The 20,790-nt window shown below is 51.2% G+C and overlaps 1 protein-coding gene across 4 annotated transcripts in view; it reads left to right on the top strand.

The window, feature by feature from the left end:
- Positions 1–20,237, top strand: part of POU2F2 (POU class 2 homeobox 2) — a 62,155-nt gene extending 41,918 nt beyond the window's left edge. For 2 of the 4 annotated variants that reach the window (XM_072607886.1, XM_072607885.1), the window contains 14 exons: positions 7,898–7,963; positions 8,061–8,095; positions 8,185–8,241; positions 9,683–9,799; positions 11,840–11,945; positions 12,779–12,870; positions 13,979–14,140; positions 14,473–14,614; positions 14,782–14,930; positions 15,018–15,203; positions 18,045–18,111; positions 18,324–18,525; positions 18,641–18,714; positions 19,467–20,237. In XM_072607886.1, the coding sequence (XP_072463987.1) occupies positions 7,906–7,963; positions 8,061–8,095; positions 8,185–8,241; positions 9,683–9,799; positions 11,840–11,945; positions 12,779–12,870; positions 13,979–14,140; positions 14,473–14,614; positions 14,782–14,930; positions 15,018–15,203; positions 18,045–18,111; positions 18,324–18,525; positions 18,641–18,714; positions 19,467–19,801 (1,782 nt within the window). In that variant the 5' untranslated portion in view covers positions 7,898–7,905 and the 3' untranslated portion in view covers positions 19,802–20,237. Of the gene's footprint in view, positions 1–7,897; positions 7,964–8,060; positions 8,096–8,184; positions 8,242–9,682; positions 9,800–10,431; positions 10,669–11,839; positions 11,946–12,778; positions 12,871–13,978; positions 14,141–14,472; positions 14,615–14,781; positions 14,931–15,017; positions 15,204–18,044; positions 18,112–18,323; positions 18,526–18,640; positions 18,715–19,466 lie in introns of all 4 variants that reach the window. The other 2 variants (XM_072607889.1, XM_072607888.1) reach the window with 2 other exon arrangements.
- The last annotated feature ends 553 nt before the right edge of the window (positions 20,238–20,790 follow it).

Raw genomic sequence — 20,790 nt, 5'->3', positions numbered from 1 at the left:
ATTCCCTGTTCTAGGCCCCTCTCAGCTCTGAACTTCTTAGCTTTTACTATTCATGTTTTGTGCACAAGTGACACTTCAGACCCCACCATTAGGGCCCAGTTTCTTGGGCAGCATTATCTTTGTTTGTAATGTGGGTCCCTCTGGTGAGGGACTGTGATTCTTGGTCTCGGTGTTTATGCTTTCTTTAGTACTTTTCTTGAGAACAGGCTTTGATACAGAGAAGCCAGGACTCAGAAAGCAGATACTTCACCCCCCAAGACAAACTCAGCCTTAGGTACATGGGACGTGATCTATAGTCATGGATGAGGCTCAGAAAGCCTGAGTTCTCTCCCCTGCCTTCCTGCTCATGTGATCTTAGATAAGTCTTTGGACTTTCACCTTCCTCTTCTTTAAAACAGAGAGAGGATAACTCCTGATTCATAGTACTTCCAGGCTGAGGTACCAATTTGATGGACAAAAATACTTTGTAAGTAGGGAGGATTTTGCAAACATTAGAGGCTTTGTACACTCCGGGGGTGGGGGTGGGGTGCTGTGAGAGAATGTGTGTGTTACTGATAATTGTCCCCAGGCAGAAGGAAAGTCTAGAGATGGGGAAGATGCTGTCAAAAGGTGGGGGTGGGTCCGGGTCTTCTGTCTGTGCAGGTAGTGGGAGGGGCTAACCTCTCTGCCCCTTTCACCAGTGGCTCTTTGTTTTGTCCTCTGGGTGCAATTAGAATAAGTTTAGCATCCTTCCCCAGGTCCCTTCCCTGGATCCTTGGAGGGCCTGGTCTTGAAGCCCCTCACCAACTAGTTGGTTGGCCTTTTCTCCAAGTTCCCCAGTTTATTAACAATCTTCCTAAAATGCACCATTGAAAACTGAACATACTATTTTAGACATGCACTGACCAGGAGAGAGCACAGTAATCCCATGACCCCCTTTGTCCTGTGTTCTGTCATTTCCATTAGCTGTTCTCTGCCAGGAAGAATGATCTTTGGACTGGAAAGGCCAGAACACAAGTGACTTATGGGGATCAGACACCCAGAATAAGTAGGGGGATAGGAGAGGGCTCCTAGCTGCCCTTAATGGGTTCAGTTCACCAGGCCTGAGAGAACCACTGGAAGTGAGTGCTGAGACACTCATCAGAGACATCTGGAGAATGGATAGCAGGAGGTTAGCCTACAGCCTCTATGTCATGGAGATAGAAGTTAGCAGCACATTATTAAAGGGATGGTTAGTGGGCGTGAAGAAAAGGAAGTAGCCATCACAAGGAGCCAATATGGCTTCAGCAAGAACTGGTCATAGTAGACTACCTCTTTTGATGACATTACTAGACAGGGAGACCAAGAGTATTTAGGAAATAGTGTTGACCTAGACTTTAGTGAAACATTTGATAAAGTGACTTCCTGGGGCAACATGGAGAGATGGGAAATAGGCAATGAGTAGCTGGGACTAATTAAATGCCTGAACAGAAGGGACAGTCTTTAGTGGTTTGATGTAACATTGGCAGGAGATCTTCAGTAGAGTGTCCCAGGAACTTGTGGTGTTTAACATTGTTGTCAGTGGCCAAATGCAGAGACAGGCTCCTTATGCAAGTAACACAGGGCTGGGGGGGATGACTAACTCTTTGGGTAACAGAGTAAAACATCTAGATATCCCAGAATGTTGGGCTGAATCGTTCTAGAGCTGGAAGGAAACTTAGGAGTGACCTTCATTTTGTAGATGAGAAAACTGAGGCTCATAGTGGGGTTAGTGGTCTGCTCAAAGTCACATAAGTAGTAAGAAAACTGAGATTCCAGCTAAGACTTTCTGACTCCAAAGCTTTCACTATTTCATGCTGATTCCCTATTGAATAAGATAAAATTAAGTGGGTATCAATGTAAAGTCTTACTCTTGGGCTCAAACAATCAACTCTGCAATCAGAAAAAAAAGCAAAAGATCTCAACAGACAGAAACATTGATCCAAATCAAATTAGATAAATTTTAGTGGGAAATAAAAATGTAAAGCCCTATACTTAATTGCAAAAAATTAGCTTCACAAACGTTAGAGTTAGAGTCAATCAACATTTATTAAGTACCTACTGTGTGCAAGGCATTATGCTCAGCCCTGGGAATTCAAAGAAAGGCACAAGACAGTCTCTGCCTTCAAGGAGAAGTATGGCTAGATACAGCTGCTCATCTGAGAAAGACTGAGGTATTTTATTGGCCTGCAAGCTCCATTTTCAATGACATTGTGCGTGGCGGTTAAGAACATTTGTGCCACCTTTGCCAGCATTGAGAGGCATGGTCTGTAGGACTAGGGAGGGCATGGTCCTACTCTGCTGCATGCCCATGTCAGACCACAGCTGCAGTATGGGGGTCAGCTCTGGCCACCCCATTTTTAGAAAGGGCACCCAGAGGAGGGCCATGTGGATGATATAATGCCTTGAGACAATGTTACTTGAGGGTGAGTTTTATGAAATGGCGGTGACTTGGGCAGGGCCGGTGGAGGGGCACAAAGAGGTTTTTTGGCAATATAGTACCTGAAGAACTGTCACATATAGAAAAAGGCACCAGGCTGGTTCCAAGGGGTACCCCAGAACAGAACCAGAGACAGTGAGTGGGACTTGCAAAGAGACAGATTTAACAATGTGAGGTTTCATTAAAAACATGGCCTCCAAGGTAATCTGAAAGCCCATCATAGCCAATCTGGAGGATGTGTTATTGAGGGGAAGCTGGTGAAGAGATGGCTTCTGAGGTCTCTCCCAGCTTGGAGATTATGTGCTTGTTAATCATTAGTGCACTAATAATTGGTGCACTTTTTAAGCTTAAGACCCCATTATCTTTTTGGAGGGCTGCCACTGAACAGTATTGATTTGTAATTTGTATCTTCAGCACTTGGCACAGTACCTGCCACATAGTAGGTGCTCAATAAGTGCTTATTGACTGGCTATTGATGCGTATCGAGCTTGTTGTCCACTAAAACCTCTAGATTTTTTTCCAACAGCCTCTAGCCATACCTCTGCACCTCGTACTTGTGAAATTGATTTTTGGAATGCAAATATAGTTTGTCACAATTGTCCTTATTACATGGTAACTCACTACATTTTTATTTGTAAATATCTTTTCCAATTACATGTAAAAACGCATTTTTAACTTTCTTTAGAATTTTCAGTTCCAAATTCTCTCCCTCTTGCCCCACCTCGTTGAGAAGGCAGACAATTTGATAAAGGTTATACATGTATAGTCATGCAAAACATATGACCATATTAGTCATATCTCATTAAGTTTACCCCAGCATTCTAGTCTATTGATATCTCTTTGTTAGCTATGCCTTCTGCTCTATATTATCTGCAAATCTGCTCAGTATGACTTTCATAGCTTCATCCAAGGCTTCTGTAAATTGTTACTCAGCACAATGCCAAGGTCGTCTGCCTTTGGAAACTCCACCAGATTTCCTGTGTCCAGCTTGATAAAGGGCCATTAATGAATGACTACTGGTGACTCTACTAAGTCTTCTCCTCTCTCAGGCTAAACATTCAGGGCAGAGTTGGCATCCTATTGAGGGTCAGAGTTAGGGTCAGGATGAGTATTGAGGCCAGGGTATACATGGGGGCTGGTTTAGGTCTCATAAAGAATGTAGTCAGAGTTTGTTTGAGGTAGGGGTTAGAGATTGGATCAGGATTCAAGCCATGGTTGGTGCTGAAATTAGGGCTGGGGTGAGGGTTTAAATTTGGGTCAATGGTGGGAGCAAGGTCGGGGTTGGGGTTTAAGGTAAGGACTTGCAGGCCACATATTGCAAAGCGAGGACAGACAGCCAATAACCTGCTGAATGATGCAGTTGGCATACAAAAAAGATTTTAATAGACTAGAAAAAGTGTTCTGAGATTGAGATGAAATTTAAGGGGTATAAATTTAAAGGCCCATGCTTGGGGTCAAGGAGTCAACTTCACAAGTTGAGGAGAGTTTGGTTAGACAGCAGCCCATCTGAAAAATATTCTGGGGGTCTTAGTGGACCACAGGCTCAGCACAGCATGGTCAACCATTAGGTATGTGAGTCAAGAAGGGTAAGCAATGAACTGCGTTGCAGAGCGAGCCCCTCTGTTCAGGCTTAGGTAGCAGTCTTGCTGTGTGGGCTCCCTGTACCATGTCATGACAGCATCTGGTAGACTGTGTTCAGTTGTAAGAGCCCCATTTTAGAAAGGAAATTAGTGAGCTGTGATGTGTCCAGAAGAGGGCAGGTAGGAGGATGGAGGGCTCCTCTACGGTTGAAGGAGTTGGGGGACGCTTTGCCTGGAGAGAAGTCTAATATTATGGAGAGGTGGGAAGGACAGGGAACATAATCTAGCTGTCTTCAAGTCTTTGAAGGACTGTCTCATGGAAAAAGGATGAGTGAGACTTTTTCCGCTTGGCACCAGGAGCAACGATGGGCATGATGGGGGTGGTGTGTTGCAAAGCGATCAATTTAGGCTTGGTGTCTAGAAAAACTTCCTAACGATGAGTAGTCCAAAGTGGAATGGGTTGAGATTAGGACCAGAGTAAGGTTGACACTAAAGTCAGGGTGGAGGATAAAGGTTTCCATATTCTTTAGACAGGATATAACATGGGATGAGTTTGGGAGAAGAATGGGCTTGCCTCATATTTCAATGAAAACACGGAGGCCATTTGCTGTGAGTTCCCTCTTCTCTCTTCCCCCTCAACTCACATCACCCAGATGCCTTTTGTCACCATCTCTGCCTTCACCTTCACAAAGAGGTGGCCCTTCTCCTGTCCCCCTACCCCTTACAAGCATTCTCTCCTCCTAATCTTTTCTCTCTAGATTTTCAGGCTGCTCTTTGTTTCTGTCTGTCTCTGTCTCTGTCTCTCATTCTCTCTCTCTCTCTCTCTCTCTTTCTCTCTCTCTCTGACTGTCTGTCTCTATCTCTGTCTCTCTCTCTGTCTCTCTCTCTCTCTGTCTCTTTCTCTCCTGGTTCTCCTCTTCCCTGTCTCACCAGCCCTTCTCTGTCTCCTTTGCTGGATCTTCCTCCAGATCGTACCCTCTAACTGTCCCTCAAGGTTCTGGCCTAGGCCTTCTTCTCTTCTCCCTCTCTACAATGTCACTTGGTGATCTCATCAGCTCCCATGGACTTAATTACCATCTGTATGCTAATGATTCTCAAATCTACCTTTTCTGCCCCAGTCTCTCTGCTGACTTCCAAGTTCATGTCTCCAGCTGCCTTTCGGACATCTCCAATTGGATGTCCAGGAGAGTAGTAGAGTGGAGTGCCAGAGAACCTGGGTTCAAATCTCAACTCTGTGACCTTAAGCAAATCACTTTCACTTCTTTAGGGTACAGGGTCCACATCTGTAAAATGATGGGTTTGGATTAGAGGACCATTAAAGTCCCTTCTGTCTCTAAACCCAGGCTCCCATGAATAAATAGTTATTGCTGATATTACTGACTTAAACTCAATCTGTCCAAAACGGAATTCATTATCTTTTCCCTAACTCTCTCCCCCTCCCACTTTTCTTATAATTATAGAAGACACCACCATCCTCCCAGTCTTGCGGTTCACAATCCAGGGGTCACCCCCCACTCTCTCATGCCCCCCATGCCCCATCTGTGGCCAAGGCCCATCTATTTCTTTTTTGCAGTATCTCTCCAATACACTCCCTTCTCTTCTCTTATGCTGCCAACCCCCCACCCCCCAGCCCCTGGTGCAGACACTTCACATTTGGACTGTTGCAGTGGCTGCTAGGGGCTCTGCCTGCCTCAGGTCTCTCTCTGTTCCAGTCCATCCTCATTCAGCCACCATAAAGTGAAGCCCCACCTCCATACTCATTAAACCCCAGTGGCACAAAATGCTCTGTTTGTTACCCAAAGCTTTTCATAACCTGCCCCCTCCTACCTTTCCAGGCTTCTTACATCCCCAGCTCTAGCCCCTGACCCAGTGACTCTGGCCTCCTGGCCGTATCTCTAACAAGACCCTCCATCTCCTGGCTCAGGTCATTTTCCTGGGCTGTGCCCTATTCCTGGAATGCTGTCCCCGCCTTTCCCTCCCCTCTTTCAGTTAAACCCCAATTCTGCAGGAAGCCTCTCCCTCACCCCCCATCTTAGTACCTTCCTTCTGTTGATTATTCCCAGCTGATCCAGCATTTTTGTACATAGTAATATCTGTGTTCTCCCCCTATTACACTGTGATCCCCTCAAGAGCAGCGACTGACTTTTGCTTTAGGGATACCTTGTGTTCCTAGGTCTCAAACCAGTGCCAGTAAGCACTTAGTCTGTGTTTGTTGGATGGCTGACTGATTCAGAATTGAGAGTTTGGTCCAGACAGAGGTTCTGGAGACTGGTTTAATATTGAGTTGTTTCTGAGAAGCCTGGGGTGGGAGTAGGAGGTCCCACTCTTGTTTTTACCAGACCTAGAATACGAGGTGGGGTGGAGGTGATCGAGCAGTGGACATATTTGGCTGAATGGGGACCTGGGTTCTAGTCTTGGCTTTGTCTCTGACTCCCTGGGTGACACTGAGGCCCTCTGGACCTTGTTTGTCCTATGTAACATGGGATCAGTATGGGGTGGGATGGAGGGATTGCACTCCATCATCTTTTCAAGTTCTCTCCCACTTCTAATGTTTTGAGGATGCTAGGCAGGGCCTCCCTCACCTTGTTACCACCCAATATTTGGTTTTTTGTTAGTCATAGAAAAAGTAGCATTGGATATAGAAGGGTTACAATGTTATGGTGTACATGTCTGAAGTCAAACAATCATTTTATTTATTTATTTATAAAGGCTTCCTCGGTTTCCCTATTTGTTAAATGAGGAGAGACAGCATGGTAGAGTGGGGTGCCAGAGAACCTGGGTTCAAATCTCAACTCTCTGACCTTGAGCAAATCACTTTCATTTCTTTAGGTTACAGGGTCCAGATCTGTAAAAGATAGGTTTGGACCCATTTAGAGGACCATTAAAATCCCTTCTGTCTCAAAACCCAGGATCCCATGAATAGATAGTTCTTGCTAATGCCCCTCCCAGCTCTGACCTTCCCTGTTCCAAGGCCCCTCCCAGCTCTGAGGTTCTATGTTCTAGGGTCCCTCACAGTTTTGACACTCCATGTTCTAAGAGTTCTTCCAACTTGGCTGTTCTGTGTTCCCTGGCTTTTGTTCTAGCCAGGGGCCAAGGCCTATTTTTACCTTTGGGGTTAGACTTGCATCCAAACAAGCTCAGGGTTGAGTTGGTTGAGCAAGATCAAGGCCAGGATGAGCCTGCACTTTGGCCTGAGACTTGGGGTACTCCTTGGCTGGTGGAGGGAAGGCATGAGGCTCTGAGAACATGAGGACAAAGCTGTCGAACATTTCAAAGGCTGGAGTTGTTGAATCACAGGCATGGAGTGGTTGATACACCCCAATCCCCAGAGCCCCATCTCACCACCCTCTCCTTGCTGCTCACAGCGGAAAACGTGTCTCACCCGAAACCTGCTGGTGGGACAGAGTGCTGAGGCAGTCAAGGCCTCAGGGGAGGACCACTGCCTTCTCTGCTCAGCTTCCCTTCAGATGCCTGTCCATCAGAGAGGCCAGCCCCAAGCCATTCCCTGTACCTGGCCTTCCCATCTCTAGCTAAAAGGCTAGACAGAACCAGCTTCTCTACTGAGAGGCCAGGAACCCAGAACAGACGTCATTAGAGAAGGGTCCTGGCCCCACTTAGTCCACTGAGATGCTTCTGTGACATTGCTTCCTCTCCCTGCCCCTCAGTTTCCCCATCTCTAGGGGTGTTGGACTAAATGACTTCAAAGTCCCCTCCCAGCTCTGACAGCATTCTCTCATTGAGGGAGAGCTGAGAGCCCCACTTCCCATGATGGGTAGGATGCCAGGGTCTTGATATGGATGTGGCCCTCAAGAGGTGGGGTGGTGGGAGTGGGAGCTTCCTCATGGTATGCGACCCTCTCCTTTCCTTTTTCTCTTGACAGAAATAAGAATGTCTAAGCCCCTGGAGCCGGAGAAGCCAGGTTTGGACTCTCAGTCAGAGCACACAGGTAGGAAGGTTTTGTCTGGGCAACAAGGGAAGGAGGTGGAGCCCCAGGTGGTAGGAAGGCAAGGAGAGTCCTAGCTTTTCCTTCCTTCTCCTTGCAGACACAGAAACCAATGGACCAGATGCAAACCATCAGGTAAGGAAGGGGAGCTAGCTGGGAGGGAGCAGGCCTGGGGAGGAGCTGATCTCAGAGACTCACCTCCCCTTCCTTCTCTCTCCTTTCAGAACCCCCAAAATAAGGCCTCTTCATTTTCCTTGTCCCCAACGGGTCCCAGCACCAAGGTGAGAGGGGAACTTGCAATACCTGGGGAATGGTGGGATAAAGTATCTGGGTGAGGTGGGGTTTGGAGGGAGCAAGGAAGATCTGTGGCAGAGGTCCCCCAGAGGGAGCCACGCAGCTTTGGAGCATCAGCAAACAAGTTTCTCCTTCCCACCCGCCTGCCCAAAACCTATGACTCATCCCATCTCCTTCCCCTTCCCCTAGGGTTGAGGGGGGGTTGGCTGGGGAAATCCCCCCTGGGGCCCCAGGGTATGAACAACAGGAAGCTGAGGGCCCAGCCCCCATCCCTACTTCCCTGCCTGGCCCTGGCTTCGCCCCGACTCTCAGCACCTCCAGACCCTCCCTTCACCCCAACAACACTCAAAGGACAGGCGGGTGGGGGAAAGACTGTCAAGAGAGTGGAAAGGGCCTGAGCAGGAGAGGGGAGAGTAGGGAAGCAGAGGAGCGACCAAAGTGACAAACAAGTGGAGAAGAGGGTTGGGAGAGGACATGGAGAGATGGGTGCATGATTTTCCGATAGAGCATGAAACCCCTCCTGGGAGCCTTGTTATCTATCTGGCTAAGGACCTAGGCTGGGCCTGCAGAAGTTCCCTGGGGGTAGACAGGGAGAATCTCCTTTCTTTTGTCCCCAGCACCTAGGGGATGGGTTTGTGGAGATGAGGAGAGATGGAGAAGAGAAAGGAAGAAAAAGAGGGAAAAGGAAGAGAGGAGAGGAAAGGAGAGGAGAGGGCCAAGCCCCAGAGTCTCTGGACTATCTACTGTCAGTGTGACCTCGGGGCAATCTCTTCATGTGCCTGGTTCTTAGTTTCCTTATCTGCACAGTGATGGATCTAGAGTCCTGGGAAAGGGAGAAGAAAAAGGAAGGAGAAGGCCAGGGAGTGATGGGAAAAAGATGGAGGGAGAAGCTTAAAGGAGGAGAGAGGGAGGGATGGGGACAATGAAAGAGGGAGAGATTGAGAGTCAGGGGACCAGCCATTTGGAGCTGAAAAGGGCCGTGAGGAAACGGAGGCCTTCAGAGATTAAGTAACCCAGCTCTTCTTACTGTTCTATGCGATGGACCTTGAAGGGAAGGGAAGACTGAGGAGAAAGAGATAGAAGGGGGGAACTTGTAATAAGGAAATTTTGAGATAAGCTTAAGTGGAGAGGCTGGGGTTGCATCTGGAGGCCACCAGCTGAGGGTCCACACAGGTGCCATTCCTCCACACTTGGGAAGTGGAGGATGAGGTAGAGGTGGGCCACAGGGCTGCCCAGCCCAGCCACCATCCACAGAGCCATAGTGGGGGGAGCTGCATAGTCTCGCAGTAACCACTTCGTTTCTCTGGACCAGGGTCAAAAACCATCACTCTTTTGTTACAAAGGGGGAGAGGAGGGGGGATGTCTAGGTTTCTTCGCCATGATTGGTTCCCTCTTCAGGATCTGGAACTTGCCTCTCTCTCCATGCAGATCAAGGCTGAAGACTCCAGCAGTGACCCGGCCCCAGTGGCCCCCCCACCCCCGCCCCCATCCCAGCCCCACCTACCCCAGGCCCAACTCATGTTGGCTGGCGGGCAGCTGGCTGGGGTAAGTGACCCAGGATGAGCTCTGGGGGGTCAGGGGTCCACACTGAGTACTAGCTCTTCCACAAATGTTCTAAGGAGAGGCCCTAGACCCCCTGCTTCTTCCTAAGGCGTCCCTGCAGATGAAGCCCTGTTGAGTTTTGAGCTGACAGGTACAGAGGGAGGCCTCTGGTCCAACCTCCGCTGAAGCTGGCTTTGTTCTCCTCTGGGCAGCCACACTCCAGAACCATCTGGGTGGCCCCTTCTCTTTCTCCCACTGCTCCCATGCGCAGAGAACAGCTCCAGGTAGACTTGGCTCCCAGGTACAGCCGCGGGCACTGGTCCCCATCCCACCGGAGTTTGTTTCTCTTTTCTGACGCTAACCCCACTAGCTCTTTTCGCCTTGGCTGCCTGGTCCCCAGCTGTCACTAACCCGCTGCTTGTCTGCTCTCTCTTTGCTCCTTCTGTCTCTCCCTCACCCCCATGTCACTCTTTCCTAACCCTGTCTTGTCTGGTGACACCCCTCATCTCCCTCCTCGATCCCTCCCCTCTCACCTCCTCACCTTGTCTCGTCCTGTGACCTCCATCATCTCCCTCCTTGGCCCTCCTTCTCCTTGTGGTCTCTGACCCCCTCCTGGCCAATACCCCTCACCCCAGCTGACAGCCCTGATGCCCACCCAGCAGCAGCTCCTCCTGCAGCAGGCTCAGGCCCAGCTCCTGGCCGCCGCAGTCCAGCAGTCCAATGCCGCTGCCGCCGCTAATGCAGCCGCCGCCGCCTCCGGGCAACCCCCGGCCCCCGCTGGGGGGGGCGACCTGCCGCCGCAGCCACCCGCAAGCCAGCCCCCGGCGACCCCCCAGCTCACCCTGTCCCAGCCCATCCAACTCACGGCCCAGGTAAGGCGGGGCACACCTACAACCCGGCTGGGGTGAGGAAGCCGAAGCAGCCAGCACTAGCCGGGAGGGGCCATGGGCTCCCCAGCACACTCCCTCCCCACTCTGACCCTTGGGACCCCTCTGGGTCAGCTCTTCTTGCACTGCAAGCTTTCTTCTTTGCTGCCTAGAGCTCACCTGGCTCTGCTAATCCCACAGAACTGTGTCTGGTAGCACCTGCCCCCAGTCTAGAGCAGAGGGTGCCTCAGGGGGCATCTAGGGCCCTGTCCCTTACCCTTCCACCCTGCCTGAAGCAGGTAGCTCCCTAGTGAGTACACCAGCTACCACCTGGACACCTCCAGGAACAGGGAGCTGCCTCCCTCCCCAGAACATAGTTGCCAACCTTAGAAAGTCTGTCCTGCTGTTGAGCTGGAACCTGTCTCTTGTTAACTTCCACCTCAGCCCAAGAGTCTTCTGTCTGGGGGCAGGCATAACAAGTCTAATCTTGATAACCCAGGATGGCCCTTCTGAGCTTTGCACATGTGATAATGGTGTGGGTGGGGGCCACAGAGCTTTTCTAGATTAAATATCTGTGGTTCACAAACCCTGAACACCAGAGCTAGAAGCAATCTCAGAACCTAGAACATGAACTGGCAGATCTAGGAGGGGCCTTAGAATTTGTAATGTCAGGGTTGGGAGGGGCCTGAGAACAGGGAATGTCAGAGCTGGGAGGGTCTTAGAACAGGGAATGTCAGGGCTGGAAGGGGTCTTAGAACAGGGAATGACAGGGCTGGGAGGGTCTTAGAACAGAGAATGTCAGGGCTGGCAGGGGTCTTAGAACAGGGAATGACAGGGCTGGGAGGGTCTTAGAACAGAGAATGTCAGGGCTGGCAGGGGTCTTAGAACAGGGAATGACAGGGCTGGGAGGGTCTTAGAACAGAGAATGTCAGGGCTGGAAGACATCTTAGAACAGGAGGTGTCAGGCCTGGGAGGAGCCTTAGAAACCCACTGTCCCCCACCTACCTAGAGGTAATAATTGTCTAGTTAGAGAAAGATGAGGCCCAAAGAGGGGGTGGGCTATGCTGCCTGAGTGGGGGTGTCTGTTGCCTGTCCTCCTGAGTAGTCTCTCTCCCCAAGGCTAGGCAGTCCCTCAGGTCTGGGCTAATCTAGCGTATCCTTGCCTCCCCTCTCCCAGGACATCCAGCAGCTCCTTCAACTCCAGCAATTAGTCCTTGTCCCTGGGCACCACCTCCAGTCACCTGCACAGTTCCTTCTGCCACAAGCCCAACAGGGTCAACCAGGTAAGAATCCTGCATAAACTGGAGGGGCGGGAATGGGGTGTGGCCTGCGCAGGTGGGTTGTGGCCTGTGCAGAGGGGCAGTCTGTGGCTCTCTGGTGCCACCTTGTGGAATGGAATCCCAGAACTTGACAGCTTCCGAAAGCTTCTCTTCTATAACATCCCTGACTAATCTGCTGACAGACCTCCTGGGATGGGGAGCTCACCACTTCCCAAAACTGTTCACTCCTTTTCCATAGAGCTTTAGCTCTCCTTTTTCATATTGAGCTAAATTTTGCTTTCCTGGGACTTTTACCCATTAGTTCTGTCTCTGCCTCCTGGGCTCCAGCAAAGCAAGCCTGACCCTCCTTTAAAGAAAGATGGCGTTGAGTTGAGTTACACCTAGAATCCTAGCTTTGGAAAATGGGGAAAGACCCCAGAGGGCACTAGCTCCACTTCGAGTAGGCAGAAATATTTTTCACCACATCCCAGACAAGCAGTGGTGGGATGACCTCCAGGGACAGAGAACTCACTACCTTTTGAGGGAGCCTGATCCATTAATGGAGTCACCATTTACTAGGAAGTTCCCTTTTCAGTCAAATCTGCCCCCCTGTGACTTTCCCTTACTCTGCTGCTCCTCACATCTGAAGGGGATGGCATTGGGTCTAAACTCAGGAGCCCTCTCTGGACCCATAGGCAGGGTGTAGGGATGGGACATGCATTTGTTAACTGGTGGCCAGTAATATGACTGCAAAGATGCTTCCTTATGCCTGCAGAAGCTCTGAGATCTGGTCTAGTTAGGGCATGATGAGTCAGGGGACTGAATCCCCCACCTGATATCTACCCTGTCTCCCCTAGGCCTGCTCCCAACACCAAATCTGTTCCAGCTACCTCAGCAAAGCCAGGGAGCCCTCCTGACCTCCCAGCCCCGGGCTGGGCTCCCTACACAGGTAAGTAGCCGCCCCTTTGGGAAAAGCCAAATGACCTGGGGTCTGTACTAGGAACAAAGAGATTCGGTCAACTCCCATAGTCACCCAGCCACAGAACAGGTCCAGGAAAGGGAAGGGATCCCTACTCCCAGCTAAGAGGAAGAGAGGGTAAGAGACAGTGCAGCTCCCTCTCTGCTGCTGATTAAGAAAATGGCAGCTTTCCTGGTGCCAGGCTCTTGGGTAGATAAGAATGGCGCTTTCCAGTTAAAGGGCCCTTCTGATGCCTGCTGGTGGTATGAGGGTGAGCCTAGCTCTGGCAGCTGAGTGTATGCCATCTGGCCAGCTCCACAGGCTGGGAGGGGCCACCATCCAAGGACAATTACTACAAACAGAGAGGCTCCCCTCAGGGCAATAAGTGTGGGGGCTAGCTCTTGAGTAGGGGAAGGGAATGAGGACCTTCCCTCCCACTCACCAAGCGACAAATGCTCAAAGCCTTGGTGCACCCTGGTTTCTAGATTCTCTGAGCCTCAGAAGGTGCTGTCCCACCCACAATTCCATCAGCTCCCAGGCTGGAGGGCTGGGTTGTTGTATGAACTTGAGTGGGTTGCTTCCTACCTCTGGGACCATGGGAGTAAGAACAGGTGCCTCCCAGGGTTGTTGAACAGAAAGTGGAGTTATTCTTATTCCCTATAACAGCCAAAGATTCCAGGCAAAGTTTATTCCCTTCTTTTGCAAATTGGGAAACTGAAGGGGAGAGAAGGGAAAAGGGCTTATCCAAGGTCACAGACAATCATTTTAGACAGGTCACTCCCAAAGGCTAGGATTCTAACACATAATTTCTAGCTCCTGTGTTCCACAAGCTTTACAAGCTAAGGATAATTTCATCTATTGATTCTGACGTTGATATTAAGATGCTAATGTAACCTATATGTTATGTGTGAGTGCCGAGTGCTCATAGGATGATCAGGAGAGGCTTGGGTTGGTCAAGGAAGATGCCTTAAGGGAAGAAGTGGGGGAGGCAGAAGGCGAGGACATGGGGGGAGGTCTCAAGCCAGAGAGCTGCATGAGCAGCGGAATGAAGGGTGGGAGACACTGGAGATTCCAAACTCCCCTGCCTTCTCTCCCCCAGGCAGTGACTCGACCCACGCTGCCCGATCCGCACCTCTCACACTCGCAGCCCACCAAATGCCTGGAGCCACCCTCCCACCCTGAGGAGCCCAGCGATCTGGAAGAGCTGGAGCAGTTTGCTCGAACCTTCAAACAGAGGAGAATCAAGCTGGGTTTCACTCAGGTCTGGGGCAGGGAGGAAAGGAGGGCCCTTCGATGCAGCTGCCTGTACTACCTGCAGAATCCTCTGGGAAGCCCACAAAGTCCCCTGTGGTTTACAACTCCTCCCCCATCCCTGGAATTCACAAGCCCCAACAGCTTGCAGAGCCCTCTACAATGCGCAGAGTGCCTTTCACAGCCTTTACCCCATGCCCAACAAGTGGATCTTTTGTAGGTGTAGACTTGAGAGTGCCTGAGGAGGGAAGAGGACAGGCGAGGTCGAGCTGAGGGGGAGTCGGGAGTTTTTGTGTAGAAGCCCCCCACGCCTGAGCTGACCCTGCTATCCCTCCTCTCCAGGGCGATGTGGGGCTGGCCATGGGAAAGTTGTACGGCAACGATTTCAGCCAGACAACCATCTCGCGCTTCGAGGCCCTCAACCTTAGCTTTAAGAACATGTGCAAACTGAAGCCCCTTCTGGAAAAGTGGCTTAACGATGCAGGTGGGTGTCTGAGCCCGACCGACCACCGCTGTCCAAGGTCCTGAGCGGGCCGAGATCAAAACTCTGGTGGGAGGGAAGGGAGTGCAGGGGAGGAAGCTGAGATCAGGGCAGCCCAGCCTGGCTCTGTGTGTGTGCTGATTCCTCTGACACTGCCTCCCCTGGGACAGAGACCATGTCTGTGGACTCCAGCCTGCCCAGTCCTAACCAGCTGACCAGCCCCAGCCTGGGCTTCGACGGCCTCCCAGGCCGGCGGCGCAAGAAGAGGACAAGTATTGAGACAAACGTCCGCTTCGCCTTAGAGAAGAGCTTTCTAGCGGTGAGGAGATCTGCCCCCCTTGTCCTGCTTCCCCGGTGGCCTGCTGGGACTGCCGCTGACCCCCAGCCTCTCTGCCCCCACCCCCAGAATCAGAAGCCTACCTCAGAGGAGATCCTGCTGATTGCAGAGCAGCTGCACATGGAGAAGGAGGTGATCCGTGTCTGGTTCTGCAACCGGCGCCAGAAGGAGAAGAGAATTAACCCCTGCAGCGCTGCCCCCATGCTGCCCAGCCCGGGCAAGCCAGCGGCCTACAGCCCCCACCTCGGGCCTGGGGTACTGTGCTCCCCTTCCCCAGCCACCTGCCCCTGGATCATAGAGCTAGACCCTCAAAGTATCTCAGAGGCCCCACGGTCCAACCCCCTTCTTTTACAGATGAGGACACTGAGGCCCAGAGAGAGGAATGACTTTCCTAAGGTCACACAGATAGCCATCGTTAGAGCCACGATCTGAACCCAGGGCCAGGGCACATTCGCCAAACCATACGAGCTCCTCAAGGCACTAGGGATCGTACACCACCAGTCACACAAACCACACTTGTGGACACTCAAGTATACAATGTCAAACACAAACATTTATTAAGTTCCTGATGCATGATAGAAATGAAACCACTCCTGAGATCACATTCTACAGTGACACATATACAGATCAGAGAAGGGAGAGTGCACTAATGAGGTGTGTAGGGGGTGGGTTAAGAAAAGTTTCCTGTAGACAATGGCCTCCAAGGCTGGTAGTGGTTGTTGTTATTCAGTCCTGTCTGACTCCATGACCCTATTTGAGGTTTTCTTGGCAGAGATACTGGAAGGGTTTGTCATTTCCTCCTCCCGCTCATTTTACTGATGAGAAAACTGAGGCAAACAGGGTGAAGTGACTTGCCCAGGGTCACAGAGCCAGTAAGTATCTGAGATTTGAACTCAGTTCTTTCTGAAGGACAGTTAGGAATTCTCAAAAGAGAGAGGAGGGAGTGCATTGCATTCCAGGGAGAGGGGACAGCTTGTACAAGGTTACAGGGACTGGAGGTGAGAGCTCAAGTTTAGGGGACCAGGAGTTAGGCCAGTCTGTCTGGAATGTTCATTGCATGAAGGAGAGTAATAGCAAATAAGTAGGAAAAGGAAGGTGAACACCAGATTGTGAGGGGCACTCCATGCCTCTCACAGTGAGGAGCTGGGGGCTTGTCATATACCCCAAAGGCAGCACAGAGCCAGTGAAGATTTGTGAGCAGGGGAGTATGATGGTTAGAACTGTGTTTTTTTTTTGTTTTTTTTTTTGTTGTTGTTGAAGCAATTGAGGTTAAGTGATTTGCCCACTGTCACAAGTATCTGAGGTCGGATTTGAACTCAGGTCCTCCTGACTCTAAGGCTGGTGCTCTATCCACTGCACCACCTAGTTGCCCCAGACCTTACTGGTACACAGCAAAGGTTTGTCCCCTCTCCTACACCCCATCTCCTCCAGTTTTCAGCTTACTAACAGCCTCCAAGAAACATCCATCCATCCATCCATCCCTCCATTCCTCTCTATCCACCCATCCCTCCAACTCTCTCCATCCCTCTATTCTCCATCCATTAATCCATCCACCTCTCCCTTCCTCCATTCTTTTCTTCATCCTTCCATCTCTCCATCCATCCTTCCCTTTCCCTCCATCAATTCCTCTCCATCCCTCTATCCTCCATCCATTAATCCCTTCTACCCCTCCCTTCATCCATTCTTTCCTCCATCCCTTTTTATATTCCGAGCTCCTACTCTGCCCTGAGAATTGAGAAGACAGAATGAACAAGCCCTAGTCCTTTCTCTTAAGGATCTCGGAACCTGGTACCAACTTACACCTATGACCTGATTTAAACAAAGTCGAATGTATGGGAGGATCCAGGTTGGTGCCCAATGATGTCATTCTTTGATTTGCAAAAAACTGTGTTCCTTTTGGAAGACTTAAGCCCAGGGCTCCATTATTATTGTTTGCAGGACGGAATTCCATTCTGTTTGCACCACAGATCTTACGTGATGTCAAGCATTCCCAGTTAAACTCTGCAAGTTTAACCAACAAATATGTGACATTAGCCAGAAAAGTTGTCTAAAGTTGTTCGATGACGATTCTTCTTGTTGTTCAGTCATGTCTGACTCCATGGCCCTATTTGAGGTTTTCTTGGCAGAGATACTGGAGGGGTTTGCCGTTTTCTTCTCTAGCTGGTTTTACAGATGAGGAAACTGAGTCAAATAGGGTTAAGTGACTTGCCCAAGGTCACACAGCAAGGATGTGTCTGAGGCCAGATTCAGCTTAGGTCCTCCTGACTCCAGGTCCAGCACTCTATGCGCTTCAGAGCTGGAGGGGATTCTTGTTTTACAGAAGGGGAAATCTTAGCCTGGGTAGGGGTGGGGTGGGAGATTTCCCTCAGGTCCCATATCAAATTGGAGCCCAAGTGGGACTGTAATGCAGGTTTCCTGACTCCCAGGCTAGTTCTGTCTTCAGAAGGAAGCCACCAGAAAGCATTCACACCTTCAACTTTAGGACTCTATTGAAGCCTCATGTCAGGTGATCACTGAACTGTTTGAAAAAATCTACATTGATTTCTATAATGAAAATCATTATTACACAATTAGTAGGATCAGTTTTGGGGGCCTTGTATGGGCTATCCATTGAATGTTGGACATTATTCAGTCCTTTTGATTAAGCACTAAATTCACTGTGGGACTTTGGAAGAAATATTTCCCCTGTCTGGGCCTCAGTTTCCCCATTTGCCAAATGAAGGGAGCTATCTTGAGGGTGCCTTTCATCTGCAAATCTGTGTCTCTAGAGTTCTGAGATACCTATTACTGGAGATTAGATGCAGTATATACCCATACACATATATACATACATAAGCATATACATACATACAGCCCTCACTCAAAACAAAGTCAAGTGCAAGTCATTTCTCTGATGGCATGATCTTCTTCGGCAACGAAAGATGAACATACACACATGCATATGTAACACACACACATATGTATATCATGCCCTGGCCTCTCTCCTCCATGCTCCCCAGTCTACTCTAGGTCTCTGCAGCATGCTGGGAGTCACCCTCAGTTGCCATGCCCATGTGGGAATCACACCCTGAGACACTTTCTTCCTTGTCTCTCCAGGTCACACCTCAGGGGGCTGGGGGGACTCTACCATTGTCCCCGGCTTCCAGCAGTCTGAGCACAACAGGTCAGTCCTTGGGAGCAAGAAAAGAGGAACAGGGTGGGCTTTGGGACTTAAATTAAGGGATTCAGGGAAGGTTTAGGAGGGAGGAGCAAGCCCCTCTCCCAAACTCACTGGTTTGCAGTGGGACCTTGGACAGCTCCCATCCAGGTTGGGAGGGGCTGCTCTCAGTGCTTATTCATTCTGGTGCTCAATGCTTCCCTCATTCTCTCTCCTAGTTACTACCTTGTCCTCAGCTGTGGGGACCCTCCACCCCAGTCGGACAGCTGGAGGGGGCAGCAGTGGGGGTGGGGCCGTGACCCCCCTCAACTCTATCCCCTCCATTACCCCCCCACCCCCTGCCACCACCAACAGCACAAATCCCAGCCCCCAAGGCAGCCATGCGGCCATCGGGCTGTCAGGCCTGAACCCCAGCACAGGGTGAGTCTGGGGTCCTGGGAGGGCAAGGGAGCTGTTACTGCTTCAAGAGGCTGTGCCCTTCCCCCTGCTAACCACCTGCCTCCCCCCACTAACCCTTCTGCTTTGCCTCTTCTAGAAGCACAATGGTGGGGCTGAGCTCGGGGTTGAGTCCTGCTCTCATGGGTAACAACCCTTTGGCCACCATACAAGGTGCGTCACCTTCCATCCCACTCCCTTTGTCCCCTCTGCCATCACCCCATCCATGCCTTCAAAGGACATCATGGAGGCTTTTGCTGAACTCATCTGCATGCCTGTAACTACTTCTGGACAGTGTGTGTGTGTGTGCGTGTGTGTGTGTATGTGTATGCGTGTGTATGTGCGCACATGTGCACACATGCTTGAAAGCTTCCAGGGCCGATGCTTGGGCTTGGGCACATCCTCACCCTCAGGCTCAGCAGCCCTTGGGCATCATTCCCTGCCTGTCCCTCAACCATTGTCCCATTGCCTTGCTCCACGTCACCGTTCTCCTTTTGTGGGAAGAGGGTGAGGTGTACCTCCAGATGGGAAGAAAATGAGTCTAGGAAGAGGAGAGGCAGGGAGTGGGGACTACAAGAGAAGCACTCAAGGGGACCTCCAGGAGAGGGAAAATAGCCCAGGTGGGAGAATGGCTTCTCTGTTCTAGGGATCCTAAGTGAAACTGCTCAGTTCTGAAGAATATTAGAACTAGAACTTGATACAGACTGCCAGATATAGGAGGGAACCTAGAACAGAGGACTATAGAGCTGGGAGGGGCTTTAGAACAGGGAATGTCAGGGCTGGGAGGGGCCTTATAATATAAAACAGTAGAGCCAGGAAGGACCCAGGAGGTCATTTCACCTAACTATAAAGACAGTCCTCTGAGAGGGCAAGGAATCTAGCTTGATCTCCATCTCCATCCAGCCCACCTCCCTCTCTCTCTCTAGCCCTGGCCTCTGGTGGAACTCTCCCCCTTACCAGCCTTGATGCCAGCGGGAACCTGGTGCTAGGGGCAGCTGGGGGCGCCCCAGGGAGCCCAGGCATCGTGACCTCCCCACTCTTCCTGAACCACGCGGGGCTGCCACTGCTCAGCGCCCCTCCAGGGGTAGGCCTCGTATCAGCTGCTGCAGCGGCTGTGGCAGCCTCAATCTCCACCAAGTCCCCAGGCCTCTCCTCCTCCTCCTCCTCGTCCTCTTCCTCTTCCTCCTCGTCCTCCTCGTCGTGCATCGAGACAGCAGCACAGACCTCCGGAGGGCCTGAGGCAGGGATCAAATCAGAATGAAGACAGCCCCTCTGCCTTTCCCTGCCATTCTCCCCCCTCGCCCACCACTGGTCTCCCCAGCTGGGGAAGCTGGTGGTAGGAGGACGGCGGCGGGGTATTGAGGTGAGGTCGGGAGCTGGAGAAAGAGTGGAGGAAACACCAAAAAAAAAAAAAAAATACCCCCAGAAAGAAAAAACCAAACAAAAAACTAAAGCCAAATAGAAACAGACATAACCAGCCGCCCAGAAGGAGCCGGGGCGAACAGAAGAAACCAAAAACCGAAACCAAAAAAACCCAGTCCAGAGCCAGACCTCAGCGCGCCCCGCGCCCGCGCCCTGTGCCCGCTCTGACACCGAACCAGCGCGTGGCCCCGCTCCGGGCGCGGGGCGCCTCCACCCGGGAGCTCCGCCGCCCCCAGCCACCCCGCGGAAAAGGAGCACGCGTCGGGCCCCGGAGCGGGGGGGGGGGGGGGGGGGGAGGGGGGGAACCAGGGGAGGGAACAACTGTGGATTTTTCTTTTCCAGAAACCAAAAGAGACAGGGCCAGAGAAACCTCACACCAAATAGCCGGTAGCTTCATCCAAAGGCCTGTATAGAACTGGTAGCGTTCGTTGTGCTCCCCCGAATGTGTGCCCCATCCCCTCTCCCGGTCTGGGGGTGGGGTGGGAGAGGGGACTTGTAACTGCCTTTTTTTTAAACAGAGGGAGAGTAAAAGGGGAGGGGGGAAGACCTCCCCTATCCCCTTAGCCCTTCCCCATCTCCTTTGGCGTGGGGTCCGGCCACTTGCTAGGTGAATCCCATCTCTGGGCTCCCCGGGCCCCTCTGGTTCTGTGCTTAGGGAGTGAGGTCTGGGTGGGGGCTCGGCAGAGCGCGTCAGCGCAGGGCAGCCCCAGCCCTCGCCCATTCCTGTCTGCCAGCTTCCCATCCCTCTCCCTCATCACGTAAAAAAAAAAACAAAAACAAAAAACCCACACACACAAAAAAAAAAACCTCATATTCCAGTGCCTATCC

This window comes from Notamacropus eugenii, chromosome 5 (assembly GCF_028372415.1).
Source record: "Notamacropus eugenii isolate mMacEug1 chromosome 5, mMacEug1.pri_v2, whole genome shotgun sequence".
Taxonomy (NCBI): domain Eukaryota; kingdom Metazoa; phylum Chordata; class Mammalia; order Diprotodontia; family Macropodidae; genus Notamacropus; species Notamacropus eugenii.
Note: the sequence above shows the minus strand (reverse complement) of the source record. Positions and strands in the feature narration are given on the sequence as shown.